Source organism: Felis catus, chromosome A3 (assembly GCF_018350175.1).
Source record: "Felis catus isolate Fca126 chromosome A3, F.catus_Fca126_mat1.0, whole genome shotgun sequence".
NCBI lineage: Eukaryota > Metazoa > Chordata > Mammalia > Carnivora > Felidae > Felis > Felis catus.
Genome location: NC_058370.1, coordinates 12,646,490 through 12,670,747, shown reverse-complemented (window position 1 = coordinate 12,670,747; position 24,258 = coordinate 12,646,490). Strand labels below are relative to the sequence as shown.

General features: G+C 46.4%; 1 protein-coding gene across 2 annotated transcripts in view; it reads left to right on the top strand.

Moving 5' to 3' along the window:
• Positions 1-24,258, top strand: part of ARFGEF2 (ADP ribosylation factor guanine nucleotide exchange factor 2) — a 103,760-nt gene that overhangs the window by 7,993 nt on the left and 71,509 nt on the right. For both annotated transcript variants that reach the window (XM_045053511.1, XM_023251133.2), the window contains exons 2-6: positions 6,125-6,155; positions 6,795-6,918; positions 16,119-16,265; positions 17,224-17,403; positions 17,866-18,100. In XM_045053511.1, coding sequence (XP_044909446.1) covers positions 6,125-6,155; positions 6,795-6,918; positions 16,119-16,265; positions 17,224-17,403; positions 17,866-18,100 — 717 coding nt within the window. The remainder of the gene's footprint in view (positions 1-6,124; positions 6,156-6,794; positions 6,919-16,118; positions 16,266-17,223; positions 17,404-17,865; positions 18,101-24,258) is intronic.

Genomic DNA, 24,258 nt, shown 5'->3' with positions numbered 1-24,258 from the left:
GCAGCTCTTTCCCCAAATTTGGCTCTGGTGTGAAGGGGAGGAGGGAGGTGTGGATCCCGGAAGGTTTTTTTGTCTTATCTTTTCTTTATTTAAAGGTTTAAACTTGGGAAGGATCCAGCTGAGTGAGAGGTTAAATAATGCAGGATAGAGAAAGGACAGTTTATTCATTCAACAAATATCGAGTGCCTCCTCTCTGCCTAGGAATTCCTAGGTGCTGGGAATTCAGCAGTGACCAGAAGAGACAAAAGTCTCAGTTATCATAGTTTATATTCTCCTGGGGAAGACAGAAAACAAATGAACTGATAAATAATATGTCAAGGGCGGGAAGTACTGTGAAGCAAGATGAGAAAAGTAAACCAGGGTGAAGTGGAAAAGTGAAGCAGGTGAGGAAATAGAGAATGACAAGGAGGGGCAGAGGTGGCAGTTTGGGTGCTGAGGGAAGGTGACATTGGAAGGGGGACCTGAAGGAAGTGAGGGAGTGAGCCCTGCGGATATCTGGGGGAGGGAGGGCATTCCAGGCAGCAGGAATAGCAATTGCAAAGTCCCTCAAACTGGACCGAGCAGGCTGGGGGTGGGGGCAGCAGAGTGTCTAGAAGGTGAGATCAGAGGGATGGCAGGGGGCCAGATCTTACAGAGGCTTGGAGGCCAAGGTCAAGATTTTGGATTTTACTCAGGGTGAGATGCGAAGCCAGTGGAAAGTTTGGAGCAAAGGAGCAGATGTAATCTGATTTCCATCGTAAGGGTTATGGATAATCTGTTTTGAGCAAATGTGATCTCATTTACATCTTAAGGGAATCCCTCTGGCTGCTGTGGGAGGAAAGGGTGGGAGCTGGAGCAGCGTGGATGGCAGTGGTGGTGGCCCAGCACCGTGAGAAGTAATCAGATTCCAGGCAGAACGGAGAGCCTGCAGAGGCAGGTAGGGATGCGAGATGATAGAGGTGGAGGGATTGGACCCTGGCTTCTGGCAGGAAAGAGTGGAATTCTGGGTACAGAACCAGTTAGGTTCTCTAACGGGAAGCTGAGTCAGTCTCCTTGTGGCGGCGTCTAATCTCTGGATGAAATAGGAGGCCACTTCATGGGTAATGAGTAAAGAGGAGGACCGGTTGGTGGTTAGTTAGGAGGGGAGGTGGGGTGTTTGAGAAGAGCGGAGAAAGGAGCAGTAGTTTAGGGAAGGTAGAGGAGATGGGCTCACCCGGCATTATTTAGGGCTCCATTTGTGGTTGGCGATTATGACTCTCTAGCCCTGCCAACTTGCCCCACCGTCAGAGGTCTGGTTGCTAGGTGGAGACAGGTCAGAAGGAGATGGTAGTATAATCTCAGTTTGGGATTTTGCCAGAAGTTAAAGACTAAAGGTCAGAGAGAGTCATGACTGTTGATCACCTACCATTCTGATAGCAGTCCTGCTAATGGGACCCATCCTGGGAACTGAAGAAAGGGGAAAGCTAATGCTGGCCTTGTCAAGATCTGACAGGCCAAAGAAGGGCCCTGCTGGTCAGCTGGAAGGAGAGAAGACTGAGGGCATGGGTCAGGAAGGAGCTGGAAGTCCACCATTCCATATAGGGACAAGATTCAGAGTGTGACCAGCCTCACCAGGCTGGCTTGGAGTGGGGGAAGAGGGCCTTGGAGGAGAAGTTGCACAAGTTGGGGGCAGCCTTGGTTTGCATAGGAGGCAGGGGTGTGTGTGGCAGGTCAGATGTGTGGGGAGAGTTGAAGATTTGCAGGGACTTTTGGGGTCTCTGGGTGAGTTGACCAGTGATGGGATCATTGAGGTTGATGTGGGTCGTTTTTTGGACTCAGCCTGGGAGTGGAGTAGAGGCTTGTGCCAAAGTCACTGATGAATGGGGGGCGGGAGGGGGGTGGTCCTGACCCTAGGGGTTGGTAGATGGCAGCCATGCCCAGAAAGGATTTCCTAGGAAGAGTGTGGTTTTTCAGCTGAAGCTGCCCCACCCCACTCAGGTCTTCCTCCTCTCCAGCCTGTTCATTTATGGCTGCTAATTGTCCGGTTGGCTGCTAGGAACACCTGTTAAAATGTGGAGCAATAAACCAGAGCAGGTGTGTCCTACCATATGCTCCTCTTCCTCCTCCTCTGTCTCATCATTGAGGGCTTCTGGAGTATTGGCTCTGGAGCAGACAGCCTGGGTTTGATGCAGTAGCACTTGGTGGCTGTGATGGTGGACAGGTGACTTCGGCCGTGTGCCCAGATTCCTCACCTGTGTAACAGTTAAGGGATAAGAGTGCTCTTGGCTTCCTGGGTGTTGGTGAGGACTGAATCGGCACCTGCCCCTCATTTTCTTTTTTCCCTTGTCTCTGCTTGGTTCCACTGATAGCACTAGAGGTTTTGCACGATTTCTGACTCCTCTTTTAAGAAAAAAGCAAGAGAACTGTCACTTGGTTGACCACCTGCTGTAGGCCGGACCCTGCCTTAGCCATTAATCTGACAATACCTCTCTCATGGGCTTGTCAAGAGAACCACCTGCACCCAAAGGCCTGGTTACAGTCTATGGGGCAGAGGGGGCTGCTTTTCATCATCCCCATTTTTTAAAGTTGGCAGTCAAGAGTCAGAAAGGCTTACTAACCCAGCTGGCCTCGTTCAGCTAATAGATGTCCATGCGAGGACTTGAACCCAGTTCTTGCTGAATCTCAAACGAATTTCCTGTCTTCCACCACACCAGGCCGTGCCAAGCTATCTGTGAGGCCCCCTGCCACACACCTTTCCCCTGTTTCTTTTTCTGCCTCCATTTAATGGGAAGAACATACCCAACTATCCAGATATATCCAGAAGCCAACTGTTAGGGCAGGCCATATGAAACTGCTACTATTCGGCCGTTCCCAGCCTACAGAAATGGCGCGCTCCTGTGGTTCTGATACTTCACCTTCCCCCATGGACTCCATCCTGGTCCAGGCCCCTGTTACTGCTCGCCTGGATTAGTAACAGTAGCCCCTTGATTGGAGTCCCTGCTTCTGTCCTGGCCACCCTCCTCTTTATACTCAAAACAGCCGCCGGATTGATCTGTCAGAACATAGGTAGGTCAGCTCAGGCTGCCTCCCCGCCGCCCCCCCCCCCGGGGCTTTCCATCATCATCGGGACCCCAGCTGTCCCCAACGAAGAGGTTTTTTTCATAATTTTTCTTCTTTAAGAATGGTGTAGAGAGTGCAACAATTCCTGATTCTTGTGGGAATACTTAAGCATAAAGTGAGAAACTGAAGAAAATCTGCAAACATACGATTTGTGACCTTGGTGTCTTGGCCTTTGGCAATAGCTGTCACCAGTAGTGTCCTCTGTCCTGCTCACTGTGGAGGGCTGTGCTCTTCACTCACTGCCACAGGTCACTCTGGCCCGTGTTCAGTTCTTTTGGAAAACCAGGGCGTACCATCTTGGTGGCTCTGCCACAGCAGGCCAGGAAAGGAGATCGAGAGAGTCCAGAGCCGGGGTTCAGCCTCCCGAGGCCGGATGGGGCTCAGAGCGGTCCAAACACTGGTGCTTCGAACTACGGTCGCAGTAATCACAGTCTGCGCTAGTGATAGCAAAGCCAACACTTATATTCTGCATTTATAGCTTACCGGGAAATTCTGGGTGCTTATTTGGGAGTCACCCTCGTACCCAAGGGTTATGAACAAGGGCCTTAATTTTCTGGGTTCAAGTTCCAGCCCTACCGCTTACTAGACTGTAATGTCTCTGAGTCTTGTGTTTTCATCTGTAAAATTTAGTGGAGTTGGGCCTTGAACCCTGGTCCTCAGGCTCCTTACATGCTTTTTGGCTGAGAAGCATTTTAGCTGGTGTAAAACTTGGATGTTTTGTCTTCATAGTGCTGGCCATAGTCCTTAAAAGCCACTTTTGTCCCCAGCAGTTGTTAACTTCTCTGCAGCCAGTGAAGTACATTTTCCTCGATTTTTCCTGATCGGTAAAGCAAAGGTTGCAAACTAGTTTTTTTTGAGCATCTAATACTTTTAAAAATAATTGAGGTTGCTTTGGATTACAGTCAAACTTTCACTTAAAATCCGGGTTTTGACCTCTGGAAAAATCAAAACAGCTGGCACCTCTGGGCTCCGCCGGGACTGAGGCCCTGTGGGATGTAGAGGGGTCCCCCCTTCCCCTGATGTCTTAAGCCCACCCGTGCCTCTCCTTGATGTCCACTGCCTGGCCTCCGTAGGCCTTTGAGTGTTGCACTTGAGTTTATTACCCTTGATGCCTCAGTGACTGAGTAGCTGGCATTCCTGGTGATTGCCTCATCCATTAGTGAGTGAGTTGGCACCGGTGATATTCCAAAACAGATTATTTTGGAGCTCAGAGGCCAGCCCAGACTCTAGTGAAGGCTTAATTGCTTCAGGTATATTTAATATCTAGACGCTTACAAGGTAACCGCGAACAGAAGGAGACCTTACGTTTGAGTTTGAGGAGCGGTGTGCCTCTGGCATGTCACACGGTGACACCAAGGACCAAGAAAGCCTTGACGTTATGGGTACAGATTTCTGCCAGCTGAAAGCTTAGCTACCAGTGTCCTGGGCTGGATGGGTCTCCTGAGCCACTCCCACAGCCCGGAGGCCTCCACTGGAGGAAGCCACAGCTACGTCCTTAGTGGATTCTTGTGCCAAAAGGGAATGCCACAGAGCTCTCTGTAACAGACCCTGTGTGTCACAGCCCCGATAGTCCATGAGCAAAATGCTTGCTAACGATCATCTGGGTGTTTCTCCCCCGTTGTCTGATGTGTGCCGTAAGAAGACATTGGAAGATTGCTTCAGGGTTAGAAATTGCCACCTCCAGTGAATCTGGTTGTTGAGTTTTCACTTCCTAGTTCAGTCTAGCATAATAGTTGTCCAAGAAAAAGAAATCTGTAATTTCCAGAGCTGTGTTGCTGGGATAGCTAATGCTGTATCCAGACCACTGGTTCTCAACAGACTGGATAAAGAAGACTGCTCTTGGAGATTATCTGAGTACACAGCAGGCTTACTTCAGTGGCCTGGTTTGATAATATGTTGAGCCTGTGAAGCCTAATGTGCAGGAATACTTTTGACCAAGAGAATGGGGGAGAATTCTCTCCATATTTAGATGGGGTGTTCTGTTGCCTCAAGGGCACAAAACCTTGTTCTCCTGGAAATAAGACTATCCGAGATTGTGATTTGTGAATAATGACGCTTTATTTCTGAAACCCTAACTGTGAGGTTGTATAACCTCCATGGTTAAGATTTTTTATAAATTCATAAAAATTTTTATATACCTTGGCACAACAATATGAGTGTACTTAATACACTGAACTGTGTATTTTAAAATGGTTAAGATGGTAAGTTTTGTGTTTGCCACAATTAAAAAAAACTTCTGTGTAGAAATAACAAAGTATATATGCTTATAGAAAATGTGAAAAAAATAAAAAATAGTCATTCTACTAACACAGCTTTCTGTTATATTTGTTGCCAATCTCCTATACATATTTTTGCACAGTTGAAATGTTGATAGTATTACCATATTATTGTGGTAGCTATCCTTAACATGCATTTTGCACAACAGGGAAATAGCTAGAACATTGCACTATGGGCCGGAATGCTTGGATTCCAATTCTAGTTCCCCAGTTCCTGATATCTAACAGGGGGCAAGTTACCTAGCCTTTCTGTGCCTTGGTTTCTCATCTAAATCAGTGATTCTCACCTGGGGCGGTTTTGCCCCAGGGGACAGTTGGCAACGTCTGGAGACATTTTTGGTGTTGCAGACCGCAGAGGGCTGCTACTGGTATCCCACTGGTAGAAGCCAGGGATACTGCCGAACGTTCTGCAGTGCGTAGGACAGCCCCATAATGGATTAGCTGCTCCCAGATGTCAGTAGTGTCTTGGTTGAGAAGGCCTGCTGTAGATAAGATGGAGATAAATACTACCTGCCTTATAGGGTTGTTTTGAGGGTTAAGTAAATTAAAAGTATGTAAAGGACTTAGAGCAATGCCTAGCACAACATAGCTGCTGTGCACGTGTTAGCTATTGTTATTGTTACCGTAATCACTTTTTATTACTTCATATCAGCATTTCATTCTTAAAATTCTGATAAACATTCTTTTTAATATTTTCCAAATCTTTCAGTAAAGTTTTCTTTTACATAATTATTGCATTCTCTTAACATGCCCTTCTTTTTTCCCCACAGATGAAATTAAAGCAGAAATAGAGAAGCAGAGGTAAGCTCTTCTCCTGGCTGAAATACAGTATCAAGGGAGTAGGTAGTGGCCACGGGAACCCCTCTCTGTGCGTGTTTTCTCATATTGTATTATGGACAGCGCATGCTCTCCTAGCACAGTGCCGGGCACAGGGCCCGACTCTGTGTGTGTTTGAACAGATGCTAGGTTAGCAGGTTACCGACTCAGTAACTGCATATTTGCAGGAAAGGGTAAGGAAGATCAGGTTGAGGCTGCTGTCCCTTTTCTTGACAGACGAGGCAAAGCCCTTGGTTGCCCTCTATGTCCGGCTTCTTTAGGCAGGAGGACAGCTTGTCCCGGAAGTGGCTGTGCCTCGTCTCCATGGTCAAGAAGCCAGTTCGTCGCGTTTCAGAACTACAGCCCCGACGTAGCTGATGCCGGGATTCAGTCCAGGACGCTGTCGACATAGCCTACCAGTCAGAGACCTTGCTCTCTGCATGTGGCCCTATGGTCTTTTGTCCTAATGCGTGTGTTTTGGTTTTCAGTTGTCTGGCCCCGCAGAGGCAGTTTGCAGGCACTTCCAGTCAAGCGATTACAAGTGGGATGGGCAGTTAGAGTGAGGTGTAGGAAAGCAGACTTTTTTCCATTTCCCCTCTCCGCCCTCTCCTGCTTCTTCCCTAGGCGTGGCGCTGCTGCACCCCCGAAGGCAAACTTCATCGAAGCCGACAAGTATTTCCTTCCGTTTGAGCTAGCTTGCCAGTCCAAGTCCCCCCGGGTGGTCAGCACATCCCTCGACTGCTTGCAGGTACCACGTTTAAACTTGATGGTGTCAGGAGGGTTGTCTCCAGGCCACAGGGGGGTCCTTTCACAGGGGCAGTGAGGAAAGGAGCCATCCAGTGTATTCTTTATGGAGGTCTCATGAGGGAGGGAAAAGTAAGAGGTCTGATCTGACCTCAGCTAAAGAAGAATGTGTTTCCCTAGAAATGGTGTGTTGTACTCTTATGTGCGGTTTTCTAACTGAAACCTTTAGGATTCGTTGGAAGAGTTGGTATACATGGGCACGTGGTATTTTTACGCCACCTCTTTCTTGATAGCATTAAAATTCATAATATCCAGTAGAGAAATATAAGCAATATTCATCATTTGTGGTAATATTCCATAAAGTCCCTGTGAATCCTGAATAAGCAAATGCTGAACCATGGTTCCCACAGGAAATACAGAGTAAGGTTCCTGTGAGCCTCTGGCCTCAACATGTTCATCAACTGATTAATACATAAATCAGTACATAAGTTTGTTCTTGGTGTGTTTCTGTTTAAAGACACCTTATTTAATAGATGTCACTGATTCATTATCATCAAACTCACGGTCAAAACACTATAACACATGCCTGAACAAAGCTTATCTCAACGTGTAATTTCTCCGTAAGGCACATCATTGCATTCTTGCTCTTAGGAACAATAGACGGCACTTCAACAATGTGTTTGGGGCCATCTTTTTTTTTTTTTAATTAATTAATTTTTTTTTTTTTTTTTTTTAGGTTTATTTATTTCAGAGGCAGAGAGAGACAGAGCATGAGTGGGAGAGGGGCAGAGAGAGAGGGAGACACAGAATCCGAAGCAGGCTCCAGGCTCTGAGCTGTCAGCACAGAGCCTGAGGTAGGGCTCGAACTCACAAACCGTGAGATCATGACCTGAGACAAAGTCGGTCGCTCAACTGACTGAGCCACCCAGGCACCCCTTGGGGGCCATCTTAAACGTCAAAAAAATCGGGACACCTGGGTGGCTCAGTCAGTTGGGCGTCCGACTACAGCTTAGGTCATGATCTCTCGGTCCGTGAGTTCAAGCCCTGCCTCGGGCTCTGTGCTGTCGGCTCAGAGCCTGGAGCCTGCTTTGGATTCTGTGTCTCCCTCTGTCTCTGCCCCTCCCCCACTCATGCTCTGTCTCTATCAAAAAAAATGAATAAACGTTAAAAAAATTTTTTTAATGTCAAAAAAAAGCAACAAAATGAACTGAAATGTAAAAAACATGGCATGAAATAGGCCACAGAAAATGACCCTGTTTATAGTAAAAGAGCTGAAACGAGAAGACAGAGGGTCTCTGTGTTTGACTTCGGCTGGGAACGTGTGCATCGGGTGATTCAGTTTTCTCCTCGCTTTGCATGTGTCTGCAGATGACTATAAAAGTACCACAAGTATTGATTTGGGGCTTACAAATAAATTTTAGTGAGTGGGTACATTTGCAAACACAGGATCTGGAAATGAGGAGGATCGACTGTATTAAAGCCACAGTGACCTTGTTATAAATTACCTTTGCTTAATGAAGAAGCAGGAACAGAGAAGTTAAGGTAACTTGTCCGATAATACGTAGTGTGAAAGAAACAGGACTACAACTACGGTTTCTTAATTCTTCTTGGTCCAGCATTCTTGTATTTTTTCTTAAGATCTACTCTTGAGGTTTGTGGTTACGTCACTTTGATTCTTAACCCCAGCAAGCAACCAGCATCAATGAAAAAAGCTTGATAAATTAAAAAATGATGGTCAGAAGCCCACAGTTTACCAGGACTTTCTAGAGCAGGGATAGCGAACAGGTTCTGTAATTGCCCAGAAGCTGTGTTGAAAAGCTATCTGAAGCTTCATCTGGGTTTCTTGAGAAAGGACTGTGATCGATTGGTTCTGTCTGCTGTGGCACAGGACTGCCAAGTGGCAGTGGGCATGCCACGTTTTTGGCATCGGCGGTCTAATATTTACTCTATCAGTCTCGCTTCTTTGATATGTCTGTGCTTGAAAGTTGGTGACAGTTTCTTCATGGAAGCAGTTCTTCCAAACGAAAAGCCATTCTTCTCGTTCAACCAGATTCTGTACAGATTGTCCTATGTGAAACATACTGTGAGCCCAGAATTCTTAAATGGCAGACCCAAGTCCTGCTTCTATCCTGAAATATTTGTGGCCGTGAAATTTTCTGAGGAAATTTGGCATAAGTTTAACTTTAGTTGTTTGCTTCTCACGTTACGGTTTAGTTCTGAAGCTGGTGCTGAGAGTTAACATGACTGATGTGTAAAGAATGGTGTCTAACGCGTGTTGAGGTCTCAGCCAGCGCTGGGCCTTGTGCAGAGTGCTGCATCAGCTCTGTCCACAGCATCGTGTCTGATCTTCCCAGCACCCCTCTGGTTACTTAACTCTCATCCTCATTTCAGAATGGAGGAAACGGAGGCTTAAAGAATAAAGTGACCACCCTACGGAGCTCCTGTGCCCAGAAAGTGGTGGGATTGAGTGGGCATCTAGGACTCTCCCCACCCTGTCTGAATTCTTAACCAGGGGTCCTTAAGCTGCAACTACGAGCTAAATCTGGCCTGCTACCTGCTTTTGTAAATAAAATTTTATTGGAACACGGCTGCCTGAATCCACTCAGGCTGCTCTGACAGAACACCACGGACTGGGTGGCTTAAGCTGGAGGCACTTACTTCCCTCAGTTCTGGAGGCTGGGCAGTGCAAGATCAGGGTGCCAGCTGATTCAGTTCCTGGTGAGAGCCCTCTTCCTGGTTTGTAGACAGCCGAGTTCTCACAAGACAGAGAGAGCACATTAGATCTCTGGTCTCTTCTTATAGGGCACTAATCCCACGAAGGACCCCACCTTCCTGATCTTACCTAAACCTAATCACCTCCCAGAGGCTCTTCCTCCTGATACCATCTCACTGGGGGTAGGGCTTCAACATAGGAACAGGGGATCACAAACATTTAGTCCACAGCAGCAACTGTACCCATTGTTAATGTATTACCTCTGGCTGCTTGCCCACTACTACGGCTGAGTTGAGTTGTTGGAACAGATCACATGACTTGCAAAGCCTAGAAATTTGGTTCTTTACAGAAAAAGGTTGCTGACCACCCCTCTTAACTATTACCCTGTGGTTTGGCGTCTTTGATTAAAAATATGCTGTTTATGATTTATGTTCTATATTCTCCTAGAAATTGTCTGTTTGTAGAACTCTGGAACGGAAACACTGACATCCTGCTCTACTTTAGGCCACAGTCCTGGCTCGAGTTGTAGATTTAAGAGTGTCTTGAGACCTATGACATATGGTTAGCTCTTCTTCTACTCCCCACCCCACCCTCCCGCAGAATGAAAGTTCTCTGTGATTTAATAGGTACACTTGAATTGCTTTGGTTTGTATACAAAATGCAAAATATGTTGTCCTTTTTATGACATTAGAAAGTGACCCAGTGCCCTCTGGAATACTAAATGAAATGCATTTCCTCTTGGAGGTTGCCCTTGCAAAGCCTGTTTGACTGGCTTTTCCCAGTGTGGGAGAGGTAACTTCCGACTTGGAAATGGAAGGTCAGTGTCCAGGGGTAAAAGTTGGTTTAGGCAGAATTGAAGACTGCTGCAGACATATCCACATTCTGCTCTGGGCATTTAAAGGCATCCTTCTTAGGGGCGTCTGGGTGGCTCAGTTGGTTAAGCAGCCAACTTTGGCTCAGGTCATGATCTTGCAGTTCGTTGGTTCGAACCCCATTGGTCTCTGTGCTGACAGCCTGGAGCCTGCTTCGGATTCTGTGTCTCCCTCTCTCTCTGCGCCTCCCCCACACCTGTGCGTTTTCTTTCTCTCTCTCTCTCTTTCTCAAAATTAAATAAACATGAAAATTTTTAAAACTAAATAAAGGCATGGGGCACCTGGGTGGTTCAGTCAGTTAAGCGTCCGACTTTGGCCCAGGTCATGATCTCACGTCCGTGAGTTCGAGCCCCGCGTCGGGCTCTGTGCTGACAGTGCAGAGCCTAGAGCCTGTTTCAGATTCTGTGTCTCCCTCTCTCTGACCCTCCTGCATTCATGCTCTGTCTCTGTCTCAAAAATAAATAAACATTAAATAAATAAATAAATAAATAAATAAATAAAGGCATCCTTCTTTGACCTTGGAGAGGTGATGGGGTAGCAAAGATGCTTCTGGGTTTGGTTTGTCCTGAGCACAGTTAGCTTAGAGTTCCCTCTCCCCACGGGGAGAAGCCTACAGAGTTCTCCTGGTGCTCACTTCTACCAAAGGTAAAGATCCTCTTTATTCCTTCCTTTCTGCACCTGGTCTGTCCTCCCCCATGGGAGGACCCATGGGGGGTCTCCTCCCCCATGCCAGGGGAGGAGCATTAGGGTCTGTCTTGCCTAACTCAGTGATCTCCAGGGTACCCTGGACATATGTCAATAACCAAATTTTTTTGAGAATAACCTCTTAATACGTTCATATATCTTCAGTGGTAAGATTATGTATATGTACTACTCTTATTAAATTATTTATATTATAAAACAAAAATAGAACTTTTAAAAGGATAAGATAAGAAAAATATGAATAGAGTTCTTTCTATGTCCTAGTGAAGGCTGTAGGGAACCACTGGTCTCAGCTGTCTTGTTCATACCACAAACATTATCTTTTAGTTCTTATTTCTAGAAAACTTTGGATTTTTTTTTTTCAACGTTTATTTATTTTTGGGACAGAGAGAGACAGAGCATGAACGGGGGAAGGGCAAAGAGAGAGGGAGACACAGAATCGGAAACAGGCTCCAGGCTCTGAGCCATCAGCCCAGAGCCTGACGCGGGGCTCAAACTCACAGACCGCGAGATCGTGACCTGGCTGAAGTCGGACGCTTAACCGACTGCGCCACCCAGGCGCCCCAAACTTTGGATTTTTCAATGCATATCTTAAAATCCATTTGTAATTGGGGCTCCTGGGTGGCTCAGTCGTTAAGCACCCAACTTCAGCTCAGGTCATGATCCCACAGTTCGTGAGTTTGAGCCCTCCATTGGGCTCTGTGCTAACAGCTCAGAGCTTGGAGCCTGCTTCAGATTCTGTGTCTCCCTCTCTGTCTCTGCCCCTTCCCCCCACATTCGTTCTCTCTCTCTCTCTCAAAAATAAATAAATATTTTTAAAAATTTAAAAATAAAATGCATTCATAATTATCAAAGTTGTACATGATTACATTCTCTGTTAAATATTTTTTTTAGAACTTTAAGGATAAGATTGGGGGTGCATGGGTGGCTCAGTCAGTTAAGTGTCCAACTTCAATTCAGGTAATGATCTCACGGTTTGTGAGTTCAGGCCCCCCGTCGGGGTCCATGCTGATGGCTCAGAGCCTGGAGCCTGCTTTGGATTCTGTGTCTCCCTCTCTCTGTACCCCTCCCCCTCTCGAACTCTGTCTCTCTGAAAAATAAATAAATAAACACTTTAAAAAAAAAAAAGCTAAGACTGAAATCCCTTAGACTGCTAACCCCAAACCCAGTTGCCTGTGTAGGTCATAATACTTTTTTTCCTCTCGTCTTTTTCATTGTTTTTTTCCTTACCTGTGGGTGGTAGAATTTTATCTTATGAATTTGACAAATTTCCCTAATTTATTTGCATCTTTAAAATGTTAGTTGGATACATGGAATTTCTTTCTCATTTTAATATTTAAAAAAAATTTTTTTAATGTTTATTTATTTTTGAGAGGGGGGAGGGGGGGGCAGAGAGAGGGAGACACAGAATCCAAAGCAGACTCCAGGCTCTGAGCTGCCAGCACTGAGCCTGATGCGGGGCTCAAACTCACAAGCCGTGAGATCATGACCTGAGGCAAAGTTGGACGCTTAACCGACTGAGCCACCCAGGTGCCCCATTTTCTCATTTTAATACTGTTTTAGGTTGAACCACATGAAGTTGTCATTCTCATGGACTGAAAAACTCAACTATCAGTAACTTCGTACGACCCCAACTTTGTATGACAACTTTTTGTCCATAAAGAAGGCAGATAAGTCAAGACTGAGAGCACAGACTTGGCTTACAGATGGCTTAGCATCTGAGACAAGTTCTTTAACCTTTCCAGGGTCCGGGATCCTCACACAGAATAACAGTGGTGTCATCTGCCTCCGTAGGTGATGATGGGGACCAAATATAACTACTCAGTGTTTCCCAAACACAAATCAGTCATGTTTCTCCCACACAGCCTCTTCCATGTCTACACTCCTCTTTATCAAAAGTATTTAACACTTTTCTTTAAAATAATTTTTAAAAAATGTTTGTTATTGAAGTTGACCTATAATATTAGTTTCAGGTGTTCTGCAGCTTTTTCCATTCAGTAGTGTTTTTAAGATCTGGCTGTATTGCTATCTGCAGATACAGGGCATTTCTTTTGACTGACGTATGATATGTGATACCACCATTTTATTTATCTCTTGTTCTGTTGAGGGGCATGGATAAATAGGGTGACAGTGAACATCCCTGTGCAGGCAGCCTCCTTAGACACAGGGGTGAGCGAGCCAGCTGCCCCGAGGCCTCCCTCCTCTTCCCTCTTCTCATCTCATTGCATTGACAAGGAATAAAGCAGGAATTTCTACCCTCCATCTCTGTCACCCTCCCAGAGCCCAAGCCACCAGCTTCTCCCTCCTGGACAGCTTCGGTAGCCTCCTCACTAGTCCCCTGCTTCTCCTCCTGTTGTCCTCCAGTCTGTCCTCCATGCAGGAACTGGGCAGGGGGGGAGGTGGGGGGAGTCTTTAGAAATGTATCACATCATGTTAATCCTTTGCTTAAACCTGCCAGTAACTTTCCACCCCACTCACCGTGCAAAGCGCTTTCCTCAAGTGAGCTTGCCAAGCACGCTCGTGCTGCTGGACCTCTGCTATGTTTCCAGGTTTTTTTCTGTGCATTGACAAAAATTTACGCACGCGAATACACACACACACACACACACACACACACACACACACACACACACACACACAGTTTGTATTTTCCAAAAATGAGATAGTCTTATGCATGATCACTGCAACTTGCTCTTTTTAAAGTGTCTACAAATCAGACAGGGCCCTGGAGATCGCCGCCAGGACTTTTGGCTTTGGTCTGCCCCCACCAGGAGAATATAAACTCCGTGAGAAGAAGGACCATCTTACTCCCTGTTGTACCTCCAGTGCCCAGAACAATATCTGGCACAAGGAGTGAGAAGGCAGAACAGGAAGGTCACGGGAACTCTTTCTTCTGGCCCTGTGTCACTGCACAGACAAGGGAATAATGTGCTTTAAAACCCTGTTCAGGGGCGCCTGGGTGGCTCAGTCGGTTAGGCGGCCGACTTTGGCTCAGGTCATGATCTCGCGGTCCGTGAGTTCAAGCCCCGCGTCGGGCTCTGTGCTGACCGCTCAGAGCCTGGAGCCTGTTTCAGATTCTGTGTCTCCCTCTCTCTCTGACCCTCCCCCGTTCATGCTCTGTCTCTCTCTGTCTCAAAAATAAATAAACGTTAAAAAAAAAAAATTAAAAAACAAAAAAAACCCTGTTCAGTTTGAAGGGGAATGTGCCCTCACAGGAGTCTGTAGAGAGACTACTTCTAGTCCTTTTCGTATTTGAATTAAATATCCAGTGGTTCCTTCACCTCAGTCCTGCTTTGCAGCATCAGTTCTGTGGGGCCTACTTGTTAACATCACATTTGAGGAGTTTATAACCATCGCACTCATAACCCAGTGCTCCACATGGGCTTATGCATCCACTAGGAGTAAGGCATAAGCAACGTCAAGAACCGGAGCTCACGTACCAGGCAGCCCGTGCTGCCCTCTTCCGAAGCCTGCATGTGCATCAGCAGTGGGGGAAGGGGGGTGAGGTAAAGGGCATCTTGACCTGTTTTTCAGAAACACATTTTAGCACGCCTCCCCTCCCCCGCAACTTCCCCACTCCCGCCCCCACCCCCTGCCCCTGTATGGTGACCTCTGGGGTTGGACTTGACGAACAGAGCCTGTGCAGGCCTCTTCTGCTCAGTCAGTCATACGATCTGGTGGTATCATGTTCTACTCTGAGCCACTGTCTCTTGTTTTTTTCTGCTTACTGAATGGTGATGCTTCCACAGTCAGTGAGAGGGGAAGCCAGTGAGAAACGGAGTCCGGCCTCTGCAGAGTGGCAGGTTTTCCTAGCACCGTAGATAATCTTAGGACCTTGTGTCATTTTGTGTGTGTAGAGGCAAGGATGTGACCAATCAGGAACCAAAAAGGGTAAAAAATAGAACAGCATTTTAAGGAGTCTTTGAGTCAGTGGAAGCAGAGAATGCCTTAGAAGTCATATATCCTAGAGGGGTTGTGTCAGATGAGTGATTCTTTTATCTGGGCAGCCTTCAAAATAACCTGGACAGCTTGGAGAAAAACACCAATTCCCAGGCTCTACCCCAGAAGTTATGATTCCGCAGGTGTGGGTTGAGGTCCGGGAATCTGTATGTGTAATGGGCTCCCTCAGGTGATTGTGAGTCTCACGCAGGCTTGGAAATCATCCTGCCCCTGACCTTTGGGTTCCTTTCCAGCTTTCAGATTCTCTGTGGTGAAATCCAGGTCATGAGTGACGTGGCATAGGCCTTTGAAAGGCAGCCCCTCTCCAACCCAGTCTGTCGCCTGACCCAGAGGGCATGGCCCAAGTGACCCCTCACCTCTTCAGCCACGGGGTTGACACACGTCTAATACCTAGGTGCAGAATTGAGTTCCCCCTCAAGCAAGACACATGATCAGTTGTTTCCTGTGTATCTTTCCTTTTAAAAAGAAAAATCTATACATACGGATTTTTAACAGCTCGTGATACAATTTATATGCACACAAGTCACCCATTGAAAGTGTACAATTCAGTGATTTTTGTACGTTGACAGGTGTACAACGATCACCACGATCAAATTCTAGACCATCTTTATCACTTCAGAAAGAAAGTGGGCTCGTGAGTAATCACTGCCCGTTTCGCACTGATGACTTCCTGTCTCTATTCCGTACAGATTTTAGTCCCTCAGTCCTTCGCACTAGTGGTTGTGTATTGGCGATTGTTCTATACTCTGTTCCACTGGGCACCGTTTCACCATCCTGAGGCTCTCCTGCCAGAGGAGACAGGGTGAACACTGTGCCCAGAGGGTGGCTGTGTCCGCCGTGCCCCGGGAGAACAGAGAGATCTGTGGGAACCAGAGGTTAAGCCCTTCTTTTGCTGCCATGGGCAGCCTCAGTCCTTGTTGGGCAGAAACTTTTCATGTCTGTTCTTTCTGTATTTAGAAACTCATCGCATATGGGCACATCACCGGCAACGCCCCCGACAGTGGAGCCCCAGGGAAGCGACTTATCGACAGGATTGTTGAAACCATTTGCAACTGCTTTCAGGGCCCTCAGACCGATGAAGGAGTTCAGTTACAAATAATTAAGGTATTTCTGTTTGTTTGCCTGATCTGGATTTTAAATAAGAAAGCTAGTGTCTTTTGGGAATTTGGATTTCTAATTTGCCATGTGTTAGTTGTCTCAGGTGGTGCTGAGCTGGAACAGAAGAGTGTAAGCATCACTTACATCTTTTGTTAAGTGTCAGAATTTATTAGCCCAGGCTGAGACAAGAAGAGTGGAACCAGGTGTGTTTTCAGAGTAAACAGTTCCGCTAATAACAATGTAAATTGCTTGTCAATTGGATCGGCTTGAAATCTCCTGGTCTTTCTCCTTGAAATTCTGGATTCCCAATCTGCCATTTCTCAGTGGGTCCTTGTTGATAATCTTACACCAGTCTGCCCCTTGTCCTGCACCCCCGCCCCCATTCCATTTCCCTGTTCCATTCCAACCCCTCCCCCCATCCCATTTCCCTGTTCCATTCCATTTGTGCTGCCAGGAGTGGTTTAGCATGTAGTAGTACCATCTGCTTGTTGGGAAACAGGATCTGGATGGGTGTAGCCAACATTCCAGATCTTAAGTCCTAACTGTATTAGCTTTGTGTGGGATGATTCCGTGTTGGCCACTCCCAAAGCTCTCTTGGAAACCCTCCAGGGAACTAGGACACTGACCGCCTATCAAAACCTGTATATTTTGTGATTAATATAGACGAGATAGAATTAGAGCAGTTTCCCTCCTGAGAGAATGGTTGGTCTGTATTTTTGGCTCTTAAAAAAGTAAACTGGTAGAAAGCCCTCTTCAACACAACTTAATTAGCATCAAATAATTTGGATTTTATAGAGTTAATAATTATCTTTAAACTCAGAGCAATGGGGAGTTTTCGTGTGCAGAGCCATCTTAAAATTTATGAAACCAAAACAAAGCTAAACCCTGTATGGAAGTTTGGCTGTGGGAGGATGGGAAGCAGGTGGGTGTTTGTGAAGGTGAATGTTGTGGGTTTTCGTTTTAGGCTCTTCTGACAGCGGTGACGTCCCCACACATTGAAATTCATGAGGGTACTATTCTGCAGACAGTTAGGACATGTTACAATATCTATTTGGCCAGCAAAAATCTCATCAATCAAACCACTGCCAAGGCTACCCTTACTCAGATGCTGAACGTCATTTTCACCCGCATGGAAAACCAAGTGGTGAGTGGTAGCAGTTATCAGCTGCTAGGGATGCAACATCTTCTGATATGTGACTGTTTCACTTTAAAGTTTATCCCTTCTTCCTCTGAGTTCTGTTTTTGTTCTTGTTTTAAAAGGCAGAGAAACTAGCATGAATTTTGGAATCAACATTGAGAATTTGTTCTGAGTTTTATCAAAAGAATTTATCTCCTTTTTAAAATGTTATCCTTCTGGTTGGATTTTTTTTTTTTTAAGCAACTGGCTGGCATATTTTCTGATCCTTCTCAAAATGCTGGGACTTTGTTTTTTTTTTTAAGATTTTCTTATTTTTAAGTAATCTCTGTACCCAATGGCGGGGGCGGGGGAGGGGTGGCTCGAACTCACAACCCTGAGATCAAGAGTCACACTCTCCACCAGCTGAGCCAGCCAGGTGCCCCAATGCTGGGACCATTTAGATCGAATCCCTTTTTTGTTGCCTTTTAGTTGCAGGAGGCCAGAGAATTGGAAAAACCAGTCCAGTCAAAACCCCAGTCCCCTGTGATCCAAGCTGCAACAGTGTCCCCAAAGTTCAGTCATTTGAAGCAGAGCCAGGCACAAAGCAAACCAACGACTCCTGAAAAGACAGATTTAACTAATGGTGAACATGCCAGGAGTGGTTCTGGAAAAGAGAGCTCAGAGAACGGAGATGCACCTGGTGAAAGAGGCCCGTCGCTGTCAGGTATGTCCTGGGCAATGTCCCTTTCCCACTGTGAGAGGGACCTATTTTGTGTCTGAGGGGCAGTTGAAGGAGCCTGGTAACATCTGCAGGAAACCTCTGACAGCAGCTTGTCTATTTCTGGGCCTTCCCCTTCCCTGTTGCTTTTCTCTTGAACATAGCCAGCAAGGCATGATGTCCGATGTCAGCTGCGTGGTTTTCTCTAAATAGCCCCTGGAATGCATCAGGCTACAGCTTCAGTGCAGTGGGTTCAGTTTGGGGTGTTTCTCTCCCAGTGGTTAACTGTTTGGGTAATCAGTCACTCAGTGCCTGCCTTATCTGCTCAGGGGAGGACGAGGGGACCTCATCTGTCATGTCACGTATACACGGACGGGACCTCTGCACTGTGCCCACAGCCTGGTAGTTAGTGGCTACTCGTGGACATCTGTGAAAGAAGCAGGGAGGTGGATGAGCGAGCGGGCAGATAGATGGACAGACAGCTTTATTTTCTCCTTCTGTGACCTAGTACGTTGCATGGTTTTTTGTTTGCTTTTTTTAAATGAAAGAGCTATCCCACAGCTGATTCTAGTCTCAAGTAAATGAAACAGCAGGCATGAGATGGTGGATTGGATTATCCTAAGAGTATTTCTGAATGTTTGCATGTTGCCCTGGGCAGTTTTTATGAACCAGTTCTCAAATTCATATTTTTTTCAGGAAGGTACCTTCCCGGTGATACTTGTCCAGTAATTCTTCACTCTAGCTGCTTGGTCTGCATGAAATATCTGACCCATCTTTATACTTTATCTCATCTCTTCCTCTGTCCCATTATTGATGGCAATTTCTGTTGGTCGTGTGTTCTGTGAAAGCATCCATATTTGAGAGCTTTTGTTCCTCTATTATTTATCAGAATGCTTGGCATACACAGGAGTGGACCAAGTGCTGTTGCTGGAAGGTTTTTCTGTATCTTTACTCAAGGGAAGGACAAAAGAAAAAGTTGCCACTAAGAATGGCACGTGCCTGAGCGCGAGCACAGAGTTGCTGTCTCCTCAGTCCTGCTGTCCTGTGTCTCGGGGAACGTGCTCAGAAACTACTGGCCCACCCTCTATATCTGTTACCATCTTTGCCTTCTTAAGCTTTCAGGGCAAGGACCAGGTTTTTACTGTAACCCTTATCAGGCTGTGGTCAATCCATAAATATTAATATTTAAACACATGCGAGGTAGTAAGCGTAGCTGTGCAGATACAAATGTCAGTCTCTTTAGCTGCAGGAAAGTGCTTCCACTATAGCCCATTTTGTACATGGCATCCAAAGTGATGTCTTAAAAGCATGAATTAGATCCAGCACCCCCCCCCCCCCCCCACCGCCAACCCTCTCTGGTAATTTCCCATTGTATCCTATTCAGAATGAAATCTGTGCCCTCACTGCCCCGTGGCTTCCGAGGCCCAGTGTGACCAGCTCCTGCCCACCTCTCTATCCCCTTCTTACACCTCTTTCCCCCTTGTTTGCCACCCAGTGTGCAGGCAGTGTTTCTGTCTTGAAAGTGCCATGCGTACTCTTGTTGCCTTTGCGCTTCCTGTCCCTTCCCTGCCCCGCCCGCCCCCATCTTCAGGTATCCCTGTTTGAACTGATCACCCTCTCGGAAGCTGCCACTCCTTCTGCCCCATCAGCCTCTCTTCTTTCCTTCAAAGCACTTATTGTTACCTGAGATCACTGAAGGATTTATGTTCACTTATCCCTGGGCTGAGATCTAGACCGCTGTGTTCACCACTGTATGCCCAACACCGGAATGGTGCCCAACACTCACGGCAGACTGTCAGTAAATGCATTTTTTTGAATGAATGGGGGGGAAAAACTTGATTTCTAAAATGCGGTTTTGCAGAAACACCATAACTTAAACTTGTGCAGTAACAAAGAATGATTTGTAATTCGGGTATTGCTGTGGGTTTTGTTGCCAGTACTTGGTGTCCTCTGCAAGGCTTTTCCCGAGAATATGGGAACCGGATTGCCGGTAAGAATCCAGTAGCAAACCCGCAAAATAGTGGGTCAGAATGGAAGTGGGTGTGTTCCCCTTAAAAAGAGTGAGTGACTTCTGGTTCTCAAGATGTAGCTCTAAAGAAAGAACCTCTCCTTCAGAAGAAGGGGTTGAGCAGCCATAGAAGCCAAAGAGGAAGGACAGCGTGAGAGGCAGGTGGTGGAGGTGACGGTGCTGGGAGACGGCACCCTGGGCTGGACTCCAGGCTGTCGAGGCCCACTGAGAGGCCCGGGCTCCAGTGTCTCCGCGATGGAGATAACACAGCCTGCCCTTCTGTGGGGTCCATCCTGTAGTCCTCACCATCCTGGAGCCACCCCTCACCAGCTGGTCACTGTGTCAGGCTCCGAGCTTGCCATCTGAGCACTCCACATACATTTTCCTTTTTAATTCACCGAGAACCCTGCCCACGGCCTTCCTGGGATCACTTGCCTCCCACAGTGAAATTTGCGTACATGGAGACAGTTCACCAGCAGACTTGAGGATCTCTTTCCGCTGAGAAGTTTTTCATTCTAAGTTGATAAGTCAGTAATCATTTGGTAAATCTTTATCAGCTTGTCCAAGACATGCATTAGATTGGTCTTTGTAAACTTACAAAATGAGATCTTTGAACCTAAGATATGCTAGCTTCTGTGAATTTGGGGGCACAGCCAGCAGTCTCCCTAGGGGACCTCACCCCATTTGTCCATTTACACTCCTCCTCATTGCCTGGCTAGTCTTGTCGATTTTTTAAAAAACAGCTTTATTGAGATACAGTTCATGTACCAGAAATTCACCTGTTTAAAATGTACACTTCAGTTATTTTTAGTATATTCACAGAGCTTGCAGTCATCACCACAGTCAATTTTAGAACATGTTCATTACACCCAAAAGAAATCCTGTACCCAGTAGCAGTCACTTTTTGTTTTCTTTCTTTTTTTTTTTAATGTTTATTTTTGAGCTAGAGCGTGAGCGGGGGAGGTGCAGAGAGGGAGGGAGACACAGAACCCGAAACAGGCTCCAGGCTCTTAGCTGTTAGCACAGAGGCTGACAGGGGTCTCGAACTCATGGAGATCATGGCCTGAGCTGAAGCTGGCCGCTTAACTGAGTGACCCACCCAGGCCCCCCACTTCTTGTTTTCTTTTAAGATCATTTTTAAGATCCTGACTTTTTGACTCCCACCATGCATGAGACATTAGCGTTTTTACATTTATACAACTAATGAGTATTGTGGGTACATAAATACCTGTGGGTTTAAAGATTTCTTAGCTCATTTTTTCTTCTTGCATCTCATTCTTTAAGAGAAAAACAACCCAGTCCCTAAGTACTATACACTAGAGAAAAGCTGTCCTCTTTTTAACCAATATGGAGATTCTGATCAGGCAGCCTGGTTTCAGACCATGACTCTACCCTGTAGTAGCTCTGTGACCTTGGGGAAATCTTTAACCTCTCTGGACTCAGGCTCCTCATCTGTAAAATGAGTCTACAGCTAGTACCTGCCCTGCGGGTCTGTGAGAGTCCAGTGAGACCAGTGACTGGCCCTGGGACCTGTGTAAGTGTTTGCTATAATTAGCTTTCAAGTAAATTTCAGCATAAAAAAGGAGTTAGGGAACAGTGGCAAACAGTTAAGATGGTAACCAGATGTGAAGGTGGTAGGCATGGTCCTGTAGAATAACATGAGCCTATTTTGCATGTTAGCACCCAATCTTCTGCTTTAGGAATTTTATTTTATTTTATTTTTATTTTTATTTTTATTTTTATTTTTATTTTTATTTTTTATTTTTATTTTTTTGTGGAGAAGACAAAAATTGTCTCAGAACAATACTTTATGAAAATAACAAAATGTACCCACAGGTCCCCCTCCTTTCTGACCTGTTCTTGACACAGGCTGTCTGGCAGGGAGGCTTCAGCTCATGGGGTTACAACACTTGTATAAGGGACATTTATTGTGCAACGGGAGGTTGCCTAATGTATTTCTTCCTGTCGAGGAACCATACTGGTGTGTGGCTGGAGTGTGATAGCAAACAGCTATGTTCCCTGATGTTTTCCCTTTAGTATTCTTACATGTTACCAAGTGCTTGGACATTGGGCACAACCAAACCCCAGTTTCTAGGAAACAGGCATGTCACGTTTTCTTGTCACCATGGGTTCACATTTGTCCCTTCCAATCCCACATCTGCCTCCTCCCACTCTACTTTTCCCCTAGTGCTGTAGGACACAGCATGTATAGTTATTTACTATCCTGGCTAGAATGTAAGCACCATGAGGATCAGGATCTTTGTTTTGAACAGTGATAGAGTCCAAACGCCTGGAACGGTGCCAAACTTGTAGGCACTCAATATGTTAACAATATGTTAACTGCACGAATGAGTGAGTGCATCTTCCCACCCCCCCTCCCCCCATCCCCCCATCCCCCCATCCCCCATGGCCCCTGCTTTGCTGGACAGAAAGCAGGGATGTGGGTGGGTCTGTTTCAGATTCCTTCCATTTTTTTCCCCGGTTATTCTTAGTTTGTGACTTTCATCCTCCAGGTTACCTCATGGTTCCAGATGCTGTCATTTTGCTATAGGCAGAAAGGAGGAAGAGGGTGGGACTAAAGGACTCCCGGCTGAGTCATGCCCCTTTCTAAGGAGCCTTTCTGGAACCCGATGCCATCTCCAGTAATTTGCGCTTACCCCTCATTGGCCGCAACTTGGTCAGATGGCTACCGGCTGCTAGGATGGCCAGGAATCTAGGGACAGCCCCTTCCAAAACAAAATTAGAGCTCTGTTAGAGGACTAAGGGTATGAGTCAGGACCTGGCGTACCCACCATGGAGGTTATTCTCCTGCTGGCTAGGGAGGGAATGGCAGCAAGGCTTTCTTTCATCTGAACGTATTCAAGGTGACCCTCTTAGGGACAGAGTCTGTGAAACAGGTAGGATCTGGTTCCTAATCAGTAATGGCCAAATGGTGACTGCTGGACATCCCAGAGAACCAGCAAAACCGTAGTGTTTTAAGTATACTCTGAACCTTCCAAGGATTTGATTTGATTTGATTTGATTTGATTTGATTTGGTTTCCTAACATTTTGACAGCATGCTTGAAAGTTAAACACAGCAGTCTTCTCAGTGGTTATTATGTCATCCAGAAAGGCCTCTCCTGAGACCTACCCCAGGCTGACATGAAGCAGTCCAGGGGTACTGTGGGAAGTCCTGCTACTTCTGGGCCTCTCTGGGGACTCTTCAGCAGCAGCTCCCTGTGCAGGAACCTTCTGTTGGAATTAGGGCTTCCTGCGTCTCCCACCCCTTCCTAGCCTGAGAATATTTTGACAGGTGCCATTATGGATCCAGCCTATTGAGGAAAATGAGTTAAACACTGTTATCCCTCCAAATAATGGTGGCCCTGATGCTGTTTAAGTGGAAAACTGCAGTGAGGGAAGAGGAAGATCCCTGTAGAAACGGACATTCTTTAGAATGAAAGATAGTGATGGCTTGAAGTAACTGAAACTGCTTTCCGCGTGGTTAGTTGGGAAAGTTCAGTATGGCCTTAGTCTCCAGGGCCAGGCAGATGACAGAGATGAGACGTCCTCTGTCCTGAGGGCACCTTATGAGCATCTTACCACAGTCACACTCTGCAGGCCTAAGAAAAATGAACCTTCCGCTCCTCACTCTCCGGGCGCCATTTGAAACGCTTTCTGAGTATTATTTTTATTGAATTCTCACGAGGCCCCAGAGGTAAGTGCTGTGGAAATCGTCCTTGTTCGCTCCTGAGGGAACTGAGGCTCGAGCAGGTCAAGTGACCTAAGTCCCCACATTGGGAAGTGGCAGAGTGGGGACCTGAACCAGACACACTGGCTCCAGAGCCTTCACTCCTCCTTACCGTGTTGAAGTCACTTCCACAAGGGAACATTGTCTCTCTGATGTCTTTCAAATACCCAGCCCCGTCAGTCTCCCTTTTTCCGCACTCTTGACAGACATGTGTCACATTCCTGCTGACTGTGATAGCACCTGTCCTCAGTGGATGAAAGACCGTTGACCTTGGCAAGGACCGAGGCACCAGGACATCTGCAGAGTTCACACCCTGGCTAAGGGGGCAGTTACTCCTGGGTCCAGCCACTGTGGCCTGATGTTGCCAGATAATTTTTCTGAAGCCACATCTGGATTTTTATGACATGTCTCCCAGTTCTTAAATGTTC